Here is a 20,436-nt window from a genome sequence, read left to right on the forward strand (position 1 = left end):
AGGGTCCCTGAGGCCAGGCCTAGGCTTTTGGACAGCATTTCCAGACCCGCCCTGGGCCAGAAGGGAGTCCACTGCCTTGAAGGGTGGGTCCCAGGCCTGTCAGCATTCACCACTGCTGATGGAAGAGCCCTTGGACTTTAAGTGAACACAGACAGGGGCGTAGCAGAAAGCCCCCATGGACCAGTGGTAGCGGGTGGCCACAGAGAAAGGCTCCTCTGCCTGTGGAAAGGGGAGGGAAGAGCAGGAAGAACTTTGTATTTGTGGCCTGAGTGCCAGCTTAGCTGCTGTAGAATAGAACATCAGGTAAATTGCTAAAGTTTTTTACTTCAATCCCTGGCTCCCAGACAGCATCGCTGGACATGCCTGGGGCCGGGGGGGAACTTGCCATCCTGAAGGGAAGGGCCTAGGGCAAGGCCCAGTCAGTGCCATGCTGGCTTCAGGTCTCACCCAGCACAGTTCCAGTGGTTGTGATTACAGGGGTGCTTGCATCACCACCCTCCCAGCTCCCCAGTGGCTCAGCAAAGAAAAAGAGAGACTCTATATGTTTGGGAAAAGTAAGGGAAAAAGAACAGGAGTCTGCCTGGTAATCTAGAAAATTCTTCCAGATCTTATCTAAGACCACCAAGGTGATAACTCTACGAGTCTGAAAAAACCCCAGCATTATTGGACTTGGGACCCAAGTCTCTTTTAATACCTGAAAGTCTTTCCAAGAAGAACAGGCACAAACAAGTTTAGACCGTGAAGACTACAATAAACACCTAACTCTTCAATGCCCAAACACCAAAGAACATCTACCAGCATCAGCATCATCCAAGAAAACATGACCTTACCAAATAAACTAAATAAGCCACCAGGGACCAATTCTGGAGAAACAGAGATATATGACCTTTCACATAGAGAATTCAAAATGGCTGTTTTGAGGAAAAGTCAGAGAAATTCAAGATAACACAGAGAAGAAACTCAGAATTCTATCAGATATACTTTAAAAGAAGGTTGAAATAATTAAAAAGAACCAGCAGAAATTCTAGAGTTGAAAAATACAGTTGACATGATGAAGAATCTTTTAATAGCAGAATTGATCAAGCAGAAGAAAGGATTAGTGAGCTTAAAGACAGGCTATTTGAAAACACATAGTCAGAGGAGAAAAACAGAAAAAAGAATAAAAAGCAATGAAGCTCACCTATAGGATCTAAAAAATAGCCTCAAAAGGGCAAATCTAAAAGTTATTGGCCTTAAAGAGGAAGCAGAGAGACAGAAGTAGAAAGTTTATTCAAAGAGATATCAGAGAAATTCCTAAACCTAGGAAAAGATATCAACATTCAAGTACAAGAAGGTTAAGGAACACAAAGCAGATTTAACCCAAATAAGACTATCTCAAAGCATTTAATAATCAAACTCCCAAAGGTCAAGGATGAAGAAAGGATCCTAAAAGCAGCAAGAGAAAAAAAAGAATAAAAAAAAAGAAAAGAAAAGAACATACAATGCAGCGCCAATACGTCTTGCAGCAGACTTTTCAGTGGGAATCTTACAAGCCAGGAGAGAGTAGCATGACATATTTAAAGTGTTGACAGAAAAAACTTTTACCTTAGAATTAACTTTGCCACTAGCTGGTTGCTATCAATATGTACCAGTCACTTACCTTCTCATCTATAAAAGGAGAGTGGTTTTACTCAGAGGTTTATAATTCACAAAAAGGGTAAGGAATAACAGATTATTCTGAAATATAATGAAAGCTAAGGACTTTGTTCAAAGGAAGAGGATGCACAAATGTACATGCATATCTACATAGAGTATCTAGCATAATGTTTGCAAAAATTTCATAAGTGTCCTGAAGCCTGGCTATGGGTTTTGTTCAGAATCCCTTAATCAGAGGGCTCCCCTAGTCCTTGCTATTATAGATCAGGGTATTACGTATATCCTTGACTATATCTTCATATGTTTTAGACACAGAGATTCAAATTTTTAAGCCCATTGTACAAAGAAAATTACCTGCCAATTCATAGCCCTCATGTTTCCTCCTTGGGAATCTGAGTATCAGGATACTGCTGGGGGTCTTGGTCATCAGCTGTGCTCCTTACACACAAGTTTCCAACCTCTCAATGCTTTGTATGATGAAAAACAGTTCTCTTCTCCCTCACACCCATCCTTTTTCCATGTGCTCCTTGGAGAACAGGACAAATTCCTCACTCCAGAGGACTAATACCCAAGCCCAGTGGTCTCCTAAAGCAATGCTGCTCATACTTAATCATCTGAGGACCTTGTTAAAATGCAGATTCTGGCTCAGAAGTTCCCTGGTGGGGCTGAGAGTCTGCATTTTTAACAAGCTCCCAGGGACCACTCCAGTGGACCCCAACTCTTAGCCCTCACCCCTAGTTCCTCAGCCCCCTCCCCACACTCAGCCTAAGGGCAACTCACACTGTGTCTCTAGAAGTTCTCTAGTAGCCTTTGAAGAAAGGGTGTTACAGCTCTTTTAAAACACAAACCCACCCCCTCAGCAGCTTTAAAAGAAACAAGTTTGTGTAATGCATTGCTGTGTCACAATAGTGGAAAAACCCTGGATTTGAGAGTCTGACAAACCTAGGTTTGAACTCCATAATCTAACAATGTGACTTGTGGCAAATTGTGATTTCTGTGAGTTTCATCTGTAAAATAGTCTTGTTGAGAGACTTAAAAGAGGTAATGCTACTCCAATGACAACACTGATTTAGCATCAACCCTAACATTTCCTAATGATCCCTCAAGAATATTCTAACATAGAGTCCACCAATTCCTCCCAACAAGGTCTAAACTCAGTTATAGTAACAACAGTCTCAAATTCCTCTTTGTGTTCCCCTTAAGATCCTATATGCAAAGCCGGAGATATTGTGCAAAACAAGAGCAATCTGAGAAGGCAAGGTTTCTTCTTCACAACTCTGAGACTTCTAGGAATAACACAGAGAACCTGAGCATCAGTTTTCTCACATGTAGCGTAACGGAGGTAGAGCAGATATCTACAGGGACTGACACAGCTTGCCTTCCACAACAAAATGCACAGGGGTCTCTAAGTCTCTGGATACCACTTAGTTTTCCAAAGTAGACAAATAAACACAATTCTAGTTAATATTTAAGGTTGCATCTGATATACTCCAAATGATGGCATTGTTCTCTCAATTCCTGCATTTCATATTTCTTTCTGTACCAATTCTTCAAATTATCCTACTGTGAACTGTGTAGTTCTCATCATAGATTAATCAAAACAAAACACTATTAATATGTTCTTTGTTATCTGTTGTTAAAGACCTTCCCAAAGTATTTCTACTTATCATCAGAAGACCGTGTACAACATTGTGAGGTCAATTAGTGCTCAAAGAATCGCTTGAACCCAGGAGGTGGAGGTTGCAGTGAGCCAAGATTGCACCACTGCACTCCAACCTGGCAACAGAGCGAGACTCCGTCTAAAAAAAAAAAAAAAAATTAGTGCTCAAAGGTATATCTTTGTATCATGATATCATGTATCAATATATCTGTTGATATATTGGTAGTAAAGTTAAGGCAAATCACATTTTAAGGACACTAAAAAAGCCTATTAAAGGAAATATGAAATAAATTTGTTACAAAAAAGGAAAATAACCATATGAAGGTCAGCATATCACTTCCCCCTTCCTCTCTGCAAATAGTCTATAAAGTCAAGATTTTCATGTACCACTTTTGCCCAAACTAGTGTACAATTATATGCTGTATTAAATCAGTAAACTCATACCTGATTTTGTGTACTGATCAAATCAATACTTTAGTCAACCAACAACTTTAATGCAGTGATTTTTATCCCTCCAATGTCATCAAAATCACCTGTAGATAAATATACAGATAAAGAATGAATGAATGGATGGATGGATGGATGGATGGATGGATGGATGGATGGAAACATCTGGGTCCCATGTTCCAGAGATGATTTACCTGGGCTTGGGTTGAGTCCAACCATCATTGTTTTTGTTTGTTTTGTTTTGTTTTAACTTGGTAGCTGGGCACTTACCACAGCAACATCTTGTTCCGTACTGTTGCCTGCTTCTTGGGAATACCTTGCTTTTCCTACTCTCTCCCGTGGCTGCCTGTGGTTATCACAGCAAGGATTCTCTGAGCCTCATTCTCCTCATTAGCGAAATGAGGATAATATTAGTCCCTCCAATCATTAGCAATTTTTTTTTTTTTGAGATGAGTCTCGCTCTGTCGCCCAGGCTAGAGTGCAGTGGCGCCATCTCCGCTCACTGCAAGCTCCGCCTTCCTGGTTCACGCCATTCTCCTGCCTCAGCCTCCTCAGAGTAGCTGGGATCTCCTGCCTCAGAGTAGCTGGGACTACAGGCGCACGCTGCCACGCCCGGCCAAGTTTTTGTATTTTTAGTACAGACGGGGTTTCACCGTGTTAGCCAGGATGGTCTCGATCTCCTGACCTCGTGATCTGCCCGCCTCGGCCTCCCAAAGTGCTGGGATTACAGGCGTGTGCCCGGCCTAATCATCAGCATTTTTTAAAAAGCACCCTAGCAGATTCAAATGTATAACCAGATATGAGAATCACTACTTAGTCAATGGTTTTTAAATCACTTTAAGAAAGCACAGACTTAAAACACATTATTGAGATTACAGACTATTTTTCCCATCTTTACTCTTTTCTATGCTTTCCAAATTTTCTACAGTGAACCTGTGTTGCTATCATCAGAAAAAATAAAGTGAAAAAATATTTTTAAAGAAAAACAGCAGCGGCTGGATGTGGTGGCTCATGCCTGTAATCCCAACATTTTGGGAGGCCAAGGAGGGTGGATCACCTGGGGTCACGAGTTCGAGACCAGCCTGGTCAACATGGTGAAACCCCGTCTCAACTAAAAATACAAAAATTAACCAGGCATGGTGGTGTGCACCTGTAATCCCAGCTCCTTGAGAGGCTGAGGCAGGGGAATCACTTGAACCCGGGAGGCAGAGGTTGCAGTGAGCCAAGATGGGGCCATCGCACTCCAGCCTGGGCCTCAGGAGCGAAACTCTGTCTTAAAAAAAAAAGAAAGAAAGAAAAGAAAAGAAAAACAGCAGCTACAAATTCCCAAGCATAGATGATTCTTCTATATTTTCCTGCTTAATTTATATTCAAATACTGTATTTCTATCCATGTCCTTCTTTTTTAATGCTCCCCCTTCCCTGCCCTTCAAGATTCAGTATAAAATAGACTATCATCACAGAAAATAACCATTATCAAATTCATGAATTCAATAGTTCTGTTGAGAAAATATGTATTGGTCACCCTAAGTTTGGGGTTTTCAACCCACCAAAATCTAATTGGCTGCCCGCTAGAATCACATGAAGAGTTCTAACAATTTCCCCATACCCTGGCCACACCCCAGACCAAAAAATCAGAGCCTCTGAGCTGGGACCCAGGAAATAGTTTGGTTTTATTTTTGTTTTTGTTTTATCCCCAGGTGATTCCAATGCACAGCCAAGGCTGGGAACCATTGATTTAAAGCATTAATTACTTACAAGTCTCCACATCTAGAGATGATAAGCTTCTACTTAGCTTAAAAACACAATACCGTGAAATTCTCACATTGGCACAATTTTAAAGAATGGTCATTTGTAGAAATGCATTGATGTTCAATTTCAGGTTGGCAGGGAGTAAAACTAGGACACTAAACAATAAATGTGTTCCCTGTTCTTCTTTTAATTGAGCATAAGCCACCATCCTTTACATTTCAATAGGAGAAATTCTAAAAACACTTATACATCAGTCACATATGCTGACAAACAGACAAAAACATTTTCACATATTCTATATTTATCCTACCCAGAGAGGTGTTTACTTCTCAGAGTGATCTTGCTACCTATAAGTCAGGAATGGACTCTCATAGTGCCTGAGATTCTTAGAGGAAAGGCCTAGGTGCTGACCATTTTTCTTGTTTGTGAAGCTGAAATAAAAGTGCATCTTCTTAACTTTTAAAGAAGTCCTATACTGTTTGATTATTCTCCTCATGTACCCCAACCCCAGGCCTCCTTTCTTCCTCTCTTACTGAGAAAGCTAGTGCTTTTTTTTTTTTTTTTTTTTTTTTTTTTTTTTTTTTTTTTTAAATGCAGGTCTATTCTGTGCTCTCTGCAGTAAGAATTACCCCACAGACAACACTTACTTCTGGACTGGAGATTTTCAGACACAAGCAGCAGAGAATTTTAATAGTAAGCAAACAACTGCAATTAAACAGCTTTACTAATAGTGCTATTTTAAAGAGAGAAACCTTCAGTTTCAAAGTCAGATAAAATACATATGTATGTATAACCAACATGGAAAGTCTACAATGAACTCAAAAAGCCTTTTGAAATTACTTTAAGAAATTCTTTTAAAGAAATGGTTTTGTCCTTGCCCATTTCAAGGCATTATGCATTTGTAATATACAATCTTTTCTAAGGCACACTTGGATTCTCATTGGTCTTCTTTTCCTTCTTCATCTCAGCAAGGATGGTTTATGAGTATTTTTTTTCTGGGTTTCCTATGGCAAAATTCTGAGTAAAGGCAAGAAGAGAGTTTACAGTCAGAGAACTGATGCATTTCACAGCACAAAGATTAAAAACCAAACTCAACAGAGAGTGCAAAAATAGTGAAACCGCTCTTATCTCCCCTATTAAATAAAATATAGAAATTCATTAAGCAATATTTTATTGAGCACCTACTATATGCAACGCATTGCACTGTGTGCTGCAGATAGAAGTCAGAACAGTCTCTGCTCTCCTGGACCTTGGGTTGGAGAGACAGAAATGAAACTAGTAATCACACAATTAATTGTTTTATTACAGTAATGATAACACAATGAAGCAGCAAAATGAAGCAGCAATGCACAGTGACCGGAGATCATAAAACAGGACCTGACCTGGTCTGAGTAGTCAGAAAAGGCTTCTCCTTTGAGAGGACTTTTACTCTGGGATTGAAAGGATGTGTTCGAAGTTGGCTAAGTGAAGAAGCAGTGAGTTTTGTGGGCAAGGAATGCAAAGGTCAGTGTTTCTGGGGTGCAAAGAGAAGGGAAAGGGTGAGATAAGGTTGGCAAGGCAGATGGGTACCAGGGCAGGAAGGAATTCTGCTCCACACATCTTGAGTCTGAGGACCTGGAGAGCATCTGTGGAGCCATCAGGTAGGCAGATGGACATCTGAGTATTCGGCATAGAGGGAAGGTCAAAGCCATGAACACACTTTTGGAGTTAGCATAGACATGGGAACTGAAGCCGTGGGAGTAGGTGAAGCTGCTCCACACTAGGCTAGAGGCTTTAAATTAAAAATCTGAATATTCCTTTGAAACCAACAATTTACTCTTGAAATAACCCCAAACATATTTGCTGAAAGGAATGAGCCCTAAGAAAATATAAAACATGTCACAGATCTCTATGGGGATGACTTCATCCACGTGGTAAGAAGGGACAAACTGCAGTTTTTCAACTTTCTTTTGATAGATAGGAGATTGGAGGGTTTCATGATTACAAACACAATCACTAATTATTACTGGATCCAAGGAAAAAAATCTAGATCTTTTGCATAACTCAATTAAACAATTATGTTGCCCTAGAAGAACCCTGAATCTACTCATGGAAAGATTTTTCATCCTCCCATGAATTTCTGTGCATACATTAGAAACAGAGTGGGAAAGACAATTGGGAAAATGAGAGAGCAGAGGAAAACTAATTCTAATTATGGAAATGCAGCTTCAAGAACAAAGGCTTAAATTTGTAACACAGGTCTAAGGGGAAATAATTCTCATAAGTAACCACTTAAAACATGAAAAGTCTGCAAATCTGAAGGAAAAAATGACGGTTTATTATACACATTATTTCTTCTTTCTAATTAATTAGAAAATTACCAATTCCAATTGCCAATTAGAAAATTGGTATTCCCAAGCATAAAGGAATAAAACAATCAAGGGCCTTTCTGCCTGGCTGGACTCTCAATGGCCACAGGTTTATGAGAAAGAGTTTGAGAATCTCATGGAAAAAGCCATCCAAGGCTTTCACTTGGCAGCAATAGGCTTGTTTCAGAAAATTGAAAGCTAAAGCTTCAAAGAATGAACACTGTCACTTCTCATCCACCTGGGCTTCCCATACATCCAGATCTCCAATTTGCCATTTAAAGAGCACCTTTTCATCCCCTCCATCGTTGCAGAAGATAAATGACCTTGCATAGAAAGCATGACAGAGAGATCACAGTGGGTTCAGTTACTCAGAAAAATCCCTTCATTGAATTAGATTCCCCATGAGGAATAGAGGCTGATACACCTCAACATGGATTTTTATACATACAGATCATTGCTTGGGTCTGATCAATCCAGCTACATAATGTTGCAAAAAGCAAACAGAATAAAGAACACCAGTAGCTTTAGGGAAATTAAGTCGCCCTAATCTAAAATGTTAGTGAACAAGGACCTGCCTAGGGTGACTCTAGGAGTCCAAGGAGAGCTGTCAGTGGTTGGGGGGCCGGGATTCCATCCATCAAAATCACATTACCTGAGCCGCTGTTAGGTGTATAATATCGTCAATGCCCAGGGTGGCAGAGATGGCACTCTGAGGAGTGAAACTGGAGGAAACACCCCTCACCCCCAGAAAGAAGCAGGGGAAGAGCTACAAAAGAATGACTGAAGAGATTGCTTAAGTTGGTAACATAGGGGAGCAGCCCCTACAGTGTGAGAAGAGACTGTCATCAGCAGGTCTGAGAAGAGCAAGGGGCAACTTCACACCCCATTCCATCTTTCAAGTCCTTGCAGTCTGTAGAGCTCCACATGAAGAAATACAGAGAGAAGAGAAAGGGCAGGAGCCAGACAGTTGCCCCAGTGTCCTCAGGGGCACAGGAAGCTGTGCTCTAGCCAGAGGAAACTGACAGCAGAGAAGGCATGAGGCTGAAGCAAGATGGCAGGTCCTCTCAGGAGGGTCCTTGGTAACAGAGGGAGCCAGGATAAAACTGAGAATCTACAGAAGATGGAAGCAGAGGCAGTCTGGATCACCTCACCGCTGCTGACATACAACAGGGACATGTGAGACAAAAAGCCTTTGCTCTCTCTTCTTTGTACCAAAATCTGTGGAACAGGGCCTTGAATTCTCCTTCAAGGGGAAGGAGTATAGCAGAGACAGAGGAACTCCCACCCTCAACCACCAACAGCCAGGCCAGCGGGTAAGAGGGCTTAATGAATCTGAGATTAAAATTTTAAAATGGACTGGACACTTAATAGCCAAAATTAGCCAGAAAGTAATAGAACCTATCCAAGATGCTACAATGGGACAAAGTATTTTCTGAAGCATTCACTGAAGCATATATGCTACACTAAGTTGAGAATGCTCAATAAACCAGTTACAAATGGAATGCTCATCATAAAGAAAGACCAAAAAAATGAAAGAACTTTAGATTTTAAAATATAAATAAATAGCATTCACTGAGAGGCTTTCATTGAGAATTTTTTGTATCTCCAAGACATCAAAGAAGAGTATATGTTCCCAAAAGGTCATAGAACAAGTATATTTCATACCAGCTCACATTAAAGGTTTTTTCCTTTGTGTTCTAAACTAGACATAAATATCCTCTTTTGTAAGGCCTGAATGGATGGCTATGATTTCCCTCAGACAGGGGAAGAAGAAAAGGAGATAAATCAATGTGGTCAGTTAACTCACAGCAAATTCTCCAATTAGCCTGTGTTTAAAAGTAGGGTGAGTAGGGGAGGTAGACAATCTCACATTTCTTAAAATTTTAGTGCTTAGAAACTTAGAGGTCATTTTCCATAAATGCCAGCATTTTGCTGATATGGAAAACTTAGTCCCAAAGAGAACAACTCACCCAGAGTAACTCAGCCAGTGGGAACCCCTACAAAGTGTCACACCTGGGTCAGGCCATGCTTCCCTCTGTCTAAATCTTCACCACCTGCAAGATGCACCTGAACATCATAGGCCTGAAAGGATACCTGCCCTGATGCTTTCTTTCTGCTTTGGTGGCCATCAATGGGAGGTAGAGAGCCTTTTGGGTGGGGCCAATAAAAGAAATCTACCTGGCAACGCTGCTTCCAGAATTAGTTCTATTATAATTTATAAAACTTAAATGAATGAAATATATTTTCTCCCTTAAGGCCTATCTTCTTTTTTTTTTTTTTTTTTTTTAACTCTTCCTCTCAATTTGTCTTTGAAATTTTTCCCTGGTCCTCTCTAATAATTTAATGATAATATTTTTAATCTTTTATCTTTTTTTTTTTTTGAGACAGTTTTGCTCTTGTTGCCCAGGCTGGAGTGCAATGGCGCCATCTCGGCTCACTGCAACCTCCACCTCCCAGGTTCAAACGACTCTCTTGCCTCAGCCTCCCAAGTAGCTGGGATTACAGGCATCCACCCCTACACCCAGCTAATTTTTTGTATTTTTAATAGAGACAAGGTTTCGCCATGTTGGCCAGGCTGGTCTCAAACTCCTGACCTCAGGTGATCCACCTGCCTCGGCCTCCCAAAGTGCTGGGATTACAGGCGTGAACCACTGCGCCCAGCCTGATACTTTTAATCTTAATGATGTTCATGAAATCTTGATTGTCATTGCAATAATAGGAATTCTATGTGCACAAGTATTTTCTGGACCTAGAAAAGGAGACTTATAAAGTTATGGCTGGAAAAGCTAGGCTTTGATTCAGTAAAGAAATGCTACTCTAACATAAAATCTAGTGATGCCCCACAAACCTAAAGCAGGCAGGCTGCCAAAGTCTAATAAACTGGCTGAAATCAATTGGAACCCTAATTCACTTTTGCATAATTTCATTCTCCTTGCATATTTTCCAGTCAGGATCTGGAATTCTTCTCTTTTCTTCCAGTGCAGATGGAACTCCAGTGAGGGAGAGCTTTTCACTCTTCATTTTTGAATATAATCACATTTGTCCTGAAAGCTTGTGTGTCAGTCCTAGATATTGGTCTCTCCATGGTCAGGAGAAACCTGTGACCATTCACACACACACACACACACACACACACACACACACACCACTACCTGTCTCCCCTAAAGGGAAATGCAGCATTTTGCCAGTGCAACACTAACTACAAAGTTTACAGTCCAAAAAGAAATCTTATCTTCTCTTCAATGCCATCTTGCCAGCCTTTCATTCTCATACCCCCGGCCTGAAGAACACTTCCATCTGTCATACACCTATCTTGATGTTTGACTACACAGAGACCTCACACCTTGCTGCTATAAGGGAACTTTACAATCTGGCAAAATCCTCACCTGAAAGACAGGGAAACTGAGGGCCCCAGAAGTGACATGAGGCTACACAAGTTAGTTGTTAAACTTGGATTAGAACTAGTCTTCAGGATCCCGTTTCAGCCTACTTTCCATTACAAACTAGCAGTCAAGTTTCTACCCTCACATCACCAACTAGGTCTGTGGCCAGGAAGGGGAGGCTGGATAAAAAGTAATCCTTTAATTAATTAACTAAGTCAATTAGTTTTATTAAAATGTAGTTCTGAGGCAAAGTAAAAGTATTAACATATATATAAGGCAACTTCTTGAAAAGGCATACTGCTTAAGTATTTAATAAGAGAATTACCCTTAATTTTATCCCTAGATGGTAAAAGATACTCCTAATTCAGTCCAAAATGTTTCTAGTTTAGATTTGTAATGGTTATTCAGAAATATTCATTTAACAACATGATGGCAACAAAAACAAATTTTCCCATAAGAAGTTGAGATGATACCCTAATAACTTACAGGAAAGCAATTAATACTTTTTCCAATAGTACAATTATAACTAGCAGTATGTGAAGACAAACATTAAGTCACTTAGTAAGGAGCTCAAATGTTTGGAAAGGCTTATGTGCATAAGAAATTGCATGTGCATATTAATTGCAAATACACTCATTATTGGTTAAGAATCAAGACTGCATCCCAGGTCAGAAAAAAAAATACTGCAATTCACTGAAAGCAGGAGAAACAGCTGAAGGTATAGGCAATTTTCAAATCAGGATAAATCATGAAGGTATAAGCCATTAAGGCAGGGTTCATACCGCACCAAACATTCTTTGCTCAAGATTTTTTTCTATTGCAAACATATCAGAAGAATAAAAGTCAAGTAGGGGAAGATCCCAGAGATTAGCTTCTCTGATAGGTGCAAATTCCTTTGGGTTTTTCCTAAAAATCCAGGCAAAAGACAGACAAGAGGGAAATACAAAAATTCATCATTCCTAACAAGGTTTCTCTCATCGCTGGACATAGTAGTCAATTCAACCAGTTCATTTCCGTTAAGCACTATTTCCAAACCTTTCCAGATATTTCACTCCTGCCTCTGAAATGTGAAGATGAAATAGTAGGTAGATAAAAGGCCGGACATAAGCAGACTCTTAACAGTAGGTTTAATAGTCTCTTTCTCTTTGGGTTCTGGGATTGTGGGTAATATTCTAAATTGTTTCCAATGAGAATATACCACCTCTATAATCAGAAAATGAGGCTATGAATATGCTTTATGAACTGTGAAACTACACAAATGTTACATTTTTATTTTTGCTGCTATTGACCATTTTAGAGTTCTCATTTTAACATAGCTCTTTTATCCTGGCAACACTGCTGAAGTTTGTCTGTAGAAAGAGACCCTGGCTGGCATAATTTATACATCCAAGTCTGCTTATTCCAAAAGTCTATTATTCTGCACGGGAAATGGTTCTTTTCCATTTATGGAAGAAGTTTTGTTTCTTTCTGTTTTGGTTGATTTTGTTATGTAAGGAGAGTTATCAACAAAAACAAGGAGAAGCCAAAGTGAATAAGCAAAAGTGTGGTCAGAAAATGTTTAAGAAGCCCAAGAGAAATCTGACATTTTCTACTCAACATGTCCTGTCCCTTTCTTTTCTCAGAAATGTTCTGAAATCCTCTACAAAGACATTACCACTAGAGCTCCCTTGGTTTAAAATATCCCAAGACTTCTCACAATTCTTCCTTAAGTCAAGTAAGTTCCTATGTTAACAGATTCATTTTCAGCAGAGGTAGAAGAAGAGCAAAAGGCATCTTTCTTTCCTGAATTACAATATATCCTGAGGCAAGGAAATCCAAAATGATATTTTACACTATCAGAAATATATAAAGCTATTGCTGTATTATAAATGAATAGAATCATTGTTCTAATCGGAGTTGATTCTTTTAATCTTGGGAGGATTTAATATCTCTAAATCCTTTCGAAAGAGTAATTCTTGAATGTAAGAAGTAACCAATTCATATTTTAAGTGTTATACTGCCCCCTTGTGTATCTTGTGTTTAGTGAAAAGGGAGCTCAGACAATACAGTAATTGTAATTCTCAGAAATACTTCAGTGGAATCTGAGTTTAGAACTAGAAACAGCCTCAAAAATCATTGAGACCAGCATGCTCACTTCACAGAAAAGAGAACTGAGTTCCTGAAAGATTACGTAACTTGTCCAAGACCGTACACTGCTAGTCAATAACAGAGCAAATACTGTTATATAGAACTTAAGCCTCAGAATGTTAATTTTTTTTTAATTAAAACGGAGATGGCAGCCTGAAAGAAGAAAAAACAGTGAGGTGTTGGAATTAGGCAGATCAGGATTTGAATTTTAGGTCACCATTTTACAATCTCCACAAGCTTTAGTTACCCCATTCATAAAATGGGTTGAATAATAGCTATAGCAAAGTCCTTGAAAGGATTCCGTATGACAATGTTAATGGTCATCAAGCCCTTAGCATAAGTATCTGCAATATAGTAATAAACTAATTGGTAATACAACTATAAAAATATATAGAAAAAATTTTAAATGATTATAGCCTTTGAGATCTCTGAATAAAGGCATTCTAAAATAATGAAAATAATAATGAGTTTAAGGCACTTAAATCTAAATTCTTTAAAAACTGGCACAAAATAAAGCTTGAAAAAATAAACCTAGTTCTTCTAACTCCCATGATTTTTCTATTATCATATTTACTATTTTTTAATACGAATAAATTTGCAACAGAACAATACATAAATCAAACACTGCATGAGAGATAAAGCAATGAACAGGACCCTTGGCTGAGGCTAGAGAAAAGCAACGCAGAACCTCAGTGCCACAGGGTCAAGTCGCCATTCCCACGTCTCCTCTGCTAAGGGCACTTCACCACTGGAATGTCAAGAGAACCAACCTGGAAAGGTGGAGGCAGAAATTTTCATGCTGACCTTGCTAATACCTAATTAGTTACATCAACTTGGGCAGTTATTTCATCTCTGTTTCTCTTTCTTCATCTGTAAAATGAAATCACTCTCTACTTTACAAGGGCTTTTAGTGAGGTTGTATAATGAACGTTGAAAATCACTATAAACACTAAAGTGCTTAATAAAGTAAGGTTAAATTTGTTATCTTAAACTTAGTTTAAAGCAATAATAAACATTAAGTCTGTCATCAAATTGGAGAAGACTTCAGAACAATCTTAGAAAGGTGAAAGCAGCTTAGATTATAGGATTCTGTTAAAGAGCACTCCACTCCCCCTGAAATCTCTCTGTTCCCTCTACAATTCCACAGGCCTCTGATAGAGATTACTCCAAAAATTCTGGCACCACATAAGTCTTTGGCTTTTAAATCAGTTTCACCCTAGGGTATCTTGACAGCAGGATTGACAGAGCTTATCCCTGACTGTATACCACAAAACAAACAGATACCAGCAGGGTAAAGGCAATTTGTCTTAGTTTGCCATGAAAATGACTAATATTGATTACTCTCTGATTCACAGCTGCAGTCCTCCACCCTGATAGTAACGGTTTAGTGCTGCAAACTCTTCTGTTCTGTTGTTATATGGGACATAATATATAGATAAGTCTGAAAGCCCTAAAGGACAGCAATAAAAGTGGGTGGACTTCTCTTCAATAAGTGTCTAAAGCAGGTGGCCACAAGCACCCTCTAACATCTCAATTTGGAAGGCCATGCTATGCTGGTAATAAGCATTGACTGGTGATCCACAAATATTAACTGAACAATTATATGGCCCTCACTCAAAATAATTACAAACATCAGAAAGGGATATTACTGGAGTTGACAGTGTGGTAGAAGAGGAAAGGCACTGGTACCAACTACCCTACAAAATAGAAAGAGATAACACTATTATAGTTGTTGAGGTGGGGCCCATTCCTTACGAGTGGAGATAGTAAGTGCAATGGGACTTCTTGGGTAATTATTCATAAACAAGTTAACTCAAGCTCTTGGTTCCATCCAACAATTATACCATATTTGCATCTAGAGTGCTAGAATAAAAATCCTGTCAGAAACAAAATAAAAGATCCAACTACATAAATACAAGAGACAGCTTACCATGAAACACACTGTTGTCCACCAGAAAATGCCTGCGGTACTGCACACAGTTCCTTTTTTCCAAGTTCCAGTAACTCATTGTCAGAAGATTTCTGGCACAGCATCAAAACCAAATTGCCCTGTCAAGGGAAACAGAATGAGACAAAAATGAAGAAAACGGCAGCCACACGCTCACACTGGTAGCATAATGCCATCGGTTGCCCAGCATTACGGGGTAACATATACGGCATACAACTTCTCCACACATGGAGCTGGAATCCCCCAGGCCCTAAGAAATTTCTCACAAGTCTTCCCAGGGTCTAGAATGACATTTAGCATATCAAAACAGTAACTTTTTCAAACCACCTTTCAGGGCTCAATGTTACCCATCTCCAGGGGAAATAAACCTACCATCAGAGAGCAGGTTTCAGGACCAGTATATGTGCTCCCAGCCTCACTCCTAGTAGTCCAAGATCCAAACTAGTCAACACTGGTAACATTTCAGGAAATTTCAGTTGCAGGTGGGGAGGCAACTAACAGGAACGAAGCTATCATTCCCAATTCCTGAATTTTGTGTCAGTACAGCATCCATGTGGCCATGAATGAGCCAAGCACATTAATAAAATGTGCCTCCCTCTTTTTGGTTCATTGCTGGTGTCCATTTAGGACTGCTAGGGCCTGGATCTGCCCAGGCTGAACTCATTGATGTAACTAGAGCTGGGCACAGGCCTCAGCAAGGTAAACTAGCAGTGCCTGCTCCTACATAAGACTTGCTCCATCACAGACACAGAGAAACACAATGCTAGCTAGAGCAACAACTTGAAAAGCAGAGATCTGAGTCGATGAATTAAATTCCTCCAAAAGCTGACGTGCATAACCCTGAACAAGGCCTCCTTTGTTCACAGGATTTGGCTAAAGCAACTTTTCAGAATTCCAACCTCCTTTCTGTTCACAGAATAAAGCCAGGCAAAACCAAGCAAGGCTGGCATGAAGAAAAACCCACAGGTGGAAAACAATTTGTTATCTCTCCTACTAAAACCACCTAGAATTTTGTAAATGTACCCCAGGATAAAATCAGTCACTTAGTGAAAAATATATATATTATTAGAGTGTTGTCTATTCATTAATGGAACAATTGGTGAAGGCTCCTGAAGCTTTTGTCAGAGCTTCTCCTTGGCTCCCTATGGCCCAACCTTAACCCACAACACCAGAGATTTTACCTAATTCCTGCCTATCCTGCCTTTTCTCTGGCTCCATGCTGGACTGGCCACTTCCTCTTGCCTCATACCCACCTGGCTAATCTGACTGCTTATCCTACTCCCTAAGGCTGAGGGAGTCTTACTACTATATGGAACTGACTACAAAATACAATAGAATATAGCTAATTATGAAAACAACCCAACCTCTGCCCTCTCCCCAGCCAATACTATATACTACAAAGTTCTCTTCTTTAAAAAGTATTTTTAGTTATACAAATAATGCAGTTATATATGTTCATTATTTTTAATAATGTGCATTTGTTTATAGTTAGCAAAATATATTCACATACATGATGCTCATTTGTCCCTTATTAATCTTCTGAGGTGAGTACTGTTCTCTCCTTCTACAACATTAAAGAAGATGACAAGGTGTTAGAGATTAACTGATTCACCCAATGCTGCTAGGAAAAAATAGTAATGAGACTTGAAGTCATATCTTCATATTCCAAAGTCAAGCCATAATAGCAACTAGGACTTTATGAAGTGAGGTAGTTTAAAAAATACAATCTGGGCTGCGCGCAGTGGCTCACGCCTGTAATCCGAGCACTTTGGGAGGCCAAGGCGGGTGGATCACGAGGTCCAGAGATCGAGCCCAGCCTGGCCAACATAGTAAAATCCCGTCTCTACTAAAAATACAAAAATTAGTTGGGTATGGTGGCACGCACCTGTAGTCCCAGCTATTCGGGAGGCTGAGGCAGGAGAATCACTTGAACCCAGGAGGCGGAGGTTGCAGTGAGGTGAGACAGCGCCACTGCACTCCAGCCTGGTGACAGAACGAGACTCTATCTCAAAAAAAAAAAAAAAATCTGCTGGCCAGGTGCAGTGGCTCACGCCTGTAATCCCAGCACTTTGGGAGGACAAGGTGGGTGGATCATGAGGTCAGGAGTTTGAAATCAGCCTGGCCAATTGGTGAAACCCTGTCTCTACTAAAAATACAAAAAATTAGGCCAGGTGCAGTGGCTCACACCTGTAATCCCAGCACTTTGGGAGGCCGAGGCGGGCAGATCATGAGGTCAGGAGTTCGAGACCAGCCTGACCAACATGGTGAAACCCCATCTCTACTAAAAATACAAAAATTAGCCAGGCGTGGTGGCACACACCTACAATCCCATCTACTCAGGAGGCTGAGGCAGGAGAATCACTTGAACCCGGGAGGCGGAGGTTGCAGTGAGCTGAGATCCTGCCACTGCACTCCGGCCTGGGCGACAAAGACTCCATCTCAAAAAAAAAAAAAAAAAATCTGCAAATTATTATACATTCCTCCCCTCAAAAGGTAGAATCTAAATTCACCTTCCCTTGAGTATGGGCTGGACTCAGTGACTCGTTTCTAACAATAAAATCAGCTGGAAATGATGCTATGAGTCTTCCAAGATGAGGTCACAAGAAGGATACCACTTCCGCCTGGTTCCCTGTCTCTCAAGATGCTTGCATTGGAACCCAGCTACTACACTGTAAGGAAGCCCAGATTTAAGTGTTCTAGCTCACAGGCCCAGCTAGCCCCTCACCCAACAGCCAGCATCAGCCACAGACATGTGCTATGTTGAATGTTTGTGTTTGCCCCAAATTCCTATGGTGAAATCTAATGCCCCCCAATGTGATAGTATTAGGTGGGACCTTTAGTCTCCACCCTTATGATTAGGATTAGGTCCCTTATAAAAGAGACCCTAGAGAGCTAGCCCTACCCTTCCACCATATGAGAACACAGCAAGAAGTCAGCAGTCTGCAATCCAGGAAAGGGCCCTCACCAGACATCAAATCTGCCAATGCCTTGATCTTAGACTTCCCAGCCTCCAGAATTGTGAGAAATAAATTTCTGTTATTTATAAGCTACCCAGTTTATGGCATTGTTACAGCAGCCCAAAATGAACTAAGACAACATGAGAATAAATGAATCTACAGATGATTCTAACCCCAAGTATTTCAGATGAGGCCACAGATACTGATGAGAAGAAATAAGCCATCCCTCTGTGCCTCACATGTATTTTTGACCTATAGAAACAGCGAAAGACAAGGCCGGGCGCAGTGGCTCACGCCTGTAATCCCAACACTTTGGGGGGCCGAAGTGGGTGGGTCACCTGAGGTCAAGAGTTCGAAACCAGCCTGGCCAACAAGGCAAAACTCGTCTCTACTAAAAATACAAAAATTAGCCAGGCGTGGGGGTGGGCGCCTGTAATCCCAGCTACTCGGGAGGCTGAAGCAGGAGAATCACATGGCCAAGACCATGCCACCGCACTCCAGCCTGGGCAACAAGAACAAAACTCCGTCTCAAAAAAAAACGGTGAAAGGTAATAGATAATTATTATTTTAAGACAGAAGATGTGGGGTAATTTGTTACATAGCAATAGATAATGTAACATATAATACAGGTAACATCCTCTCAGAGGATGATCATCCAATCAGAGTTGAGACCTTCAACAGTTTCAGGACAGAAGCACAAACCTACGGACATGTATGTAATATTCACGTACTTGGACATTAGCTCACATCAATGGCCCAGGCTTTCCAGCTTCCAGATCTTTTTGCTTTTCTTTAAGGGCTGGGTAACATGCCACTGCCTTCATGAAATGCCCCCAGGAATCTCTCCGTCCAGTTTACCTAAAATTCTTTCATGCACTGAACTCCCATAATCCTGTTTCCCAGTTATTGAGAACCTACTATGCATCAGGAACATTGATAAGGCTTTACATCAGTGAGTCTCAACCTTGACTACACATTAGAATCATCTGGGAAGCTTAAGACTCCTGACTCCCAAGTTACACCCAGGCCAATTACATCAGAATCTCTAGGGGTGGGATTCAGGCATCAGCAGGAGACTAATGAAAAGATGCTCTCCCTCCGGCCTTCAGATTTAGAGATAATGGAGGTGGAGATAATAAATAGAGTTAGTAGGCCTGGGGCAAGGGTAGAGAGCTGTGCGATAAGCCTCATTTTAGCTTCCACCAGATTCAGAAGAGCCAGGCCCTAGGGCTCACTAAAGGGATTCAAGTGAAAGGGATGTTAGACTTCAACTAAGACAAACCTCTCATGGTGTAGCCAGAAGGAAACTGAGGCCCAGAAAGGATGTGTGGCTTGCAAGATAACACCTCTAGCTGGAAGATGATAAACTGATGGGAAACCCAGCCTCAGCAGTTCCAAAGCAGATTGAGTCTTTCATGGCCCCGTTTGTGTGAACACAGTAGGTAAAAACAACTACTGAAGTATACTACATTCATTTATTTTTTAGACAATTTATATTACATTAGAGATGTATTTCCCCTGCATCTTGTATCCAATTTGAAGTTGTTTGGTCAATATTCAGGCAAGGATGGTTTTAAATTGATCACCTTTTTTTTCTTTTCAACTTGCTTTTAAGACTTACAAAATATTCCACCTCCTAAGAGATCTAGGTAGTATAATATGTTACACATTCAGAACTCGATAAGCATTTACATCTTATAAATAGAACCTGCAGATTTATACTCTTTATTAAACATACAGATTAATTATGGTACCATACAAAATAGTCTCATTGCCCTAAAGTCTGCTATGCTCTGCATTCTCCCTCCCTCCCCCTTAGCCCCTGAGAAGCACTGATAATTTTTACTGTCTCTATAGTTTTGCCTTTTCCAGGATGTCTTATGGTTGGAATCACACAGTACATAGCCTTTTCCAATTGGCTTCTCTCACTTGGTGATATGCATTTAATGTTCTACGTCTTTTCATGGCTTGAGAGTTCATTTCATCCTAGCACTAAATAATATTCCATTGTCTGGATGTGCCACAGTTTATTTATCCACTGAGCTACTGATGAACATCTTAGTTGCTTCCAAATTTTGAAATTTATAAATACAGATGCTGCAAACATCCATGTGCAAGTTTTTGTGTGGATATAAGTTTTTAACTCATTTGGGTAATACCAAGGAGGGTGACTGCTGGAC

The 20,436-nt window shown here is 40.3% G+C and overlaps 1 protein-coding gene across 5 annotated transcripts in view; it reads right to left on the reverse strand.

Annotated features, from left to right (window-relative positions):
• PLCH1 (phospholipase C eta 1) overlaps nucleotides 1-20,436 on the reverse strand; it is a 269,548-nt gene that overhangs the window by 213,357 nt on the left and 35,755 nt on the right. For 4 of the 5 annotated variants that reach the window (XM_063807279.1, XM_063807289.1, XM_063807288.1 and 1 more), the window contains one exon: nucleotides 15,282-15,400. In XM_063807279.1, coding sequence (XP_063663349.1) covers nucleotides 15,282-15,360 — 79 coding nt within the window. In that variant the 5' untranslated portion in view covers nucleotides 15,361-15,400. Of the gene's footprint in view, nucleotides 1-15,281; nucleotides 15,401-15,671; nucleotides 15,792-20,436 lie in introns of those variants that run through there. The other variant, XM_063807280.1, reaches the window with a different exon arrangement.

Source organism: Pan troglodytes, chromosome 2 (assembly GCF_028858775.2).
Source record: "Pan troglodytes isolate AG18354 chromosome 2, NHGRI_mPanTro3-v2.0_pri, whole genome shotgun sequence".
NCBI lineage: Eukaryota > Metazoa > Chordata > Mammalia > Primates > Hominidae > Pan > Pan troglodytes.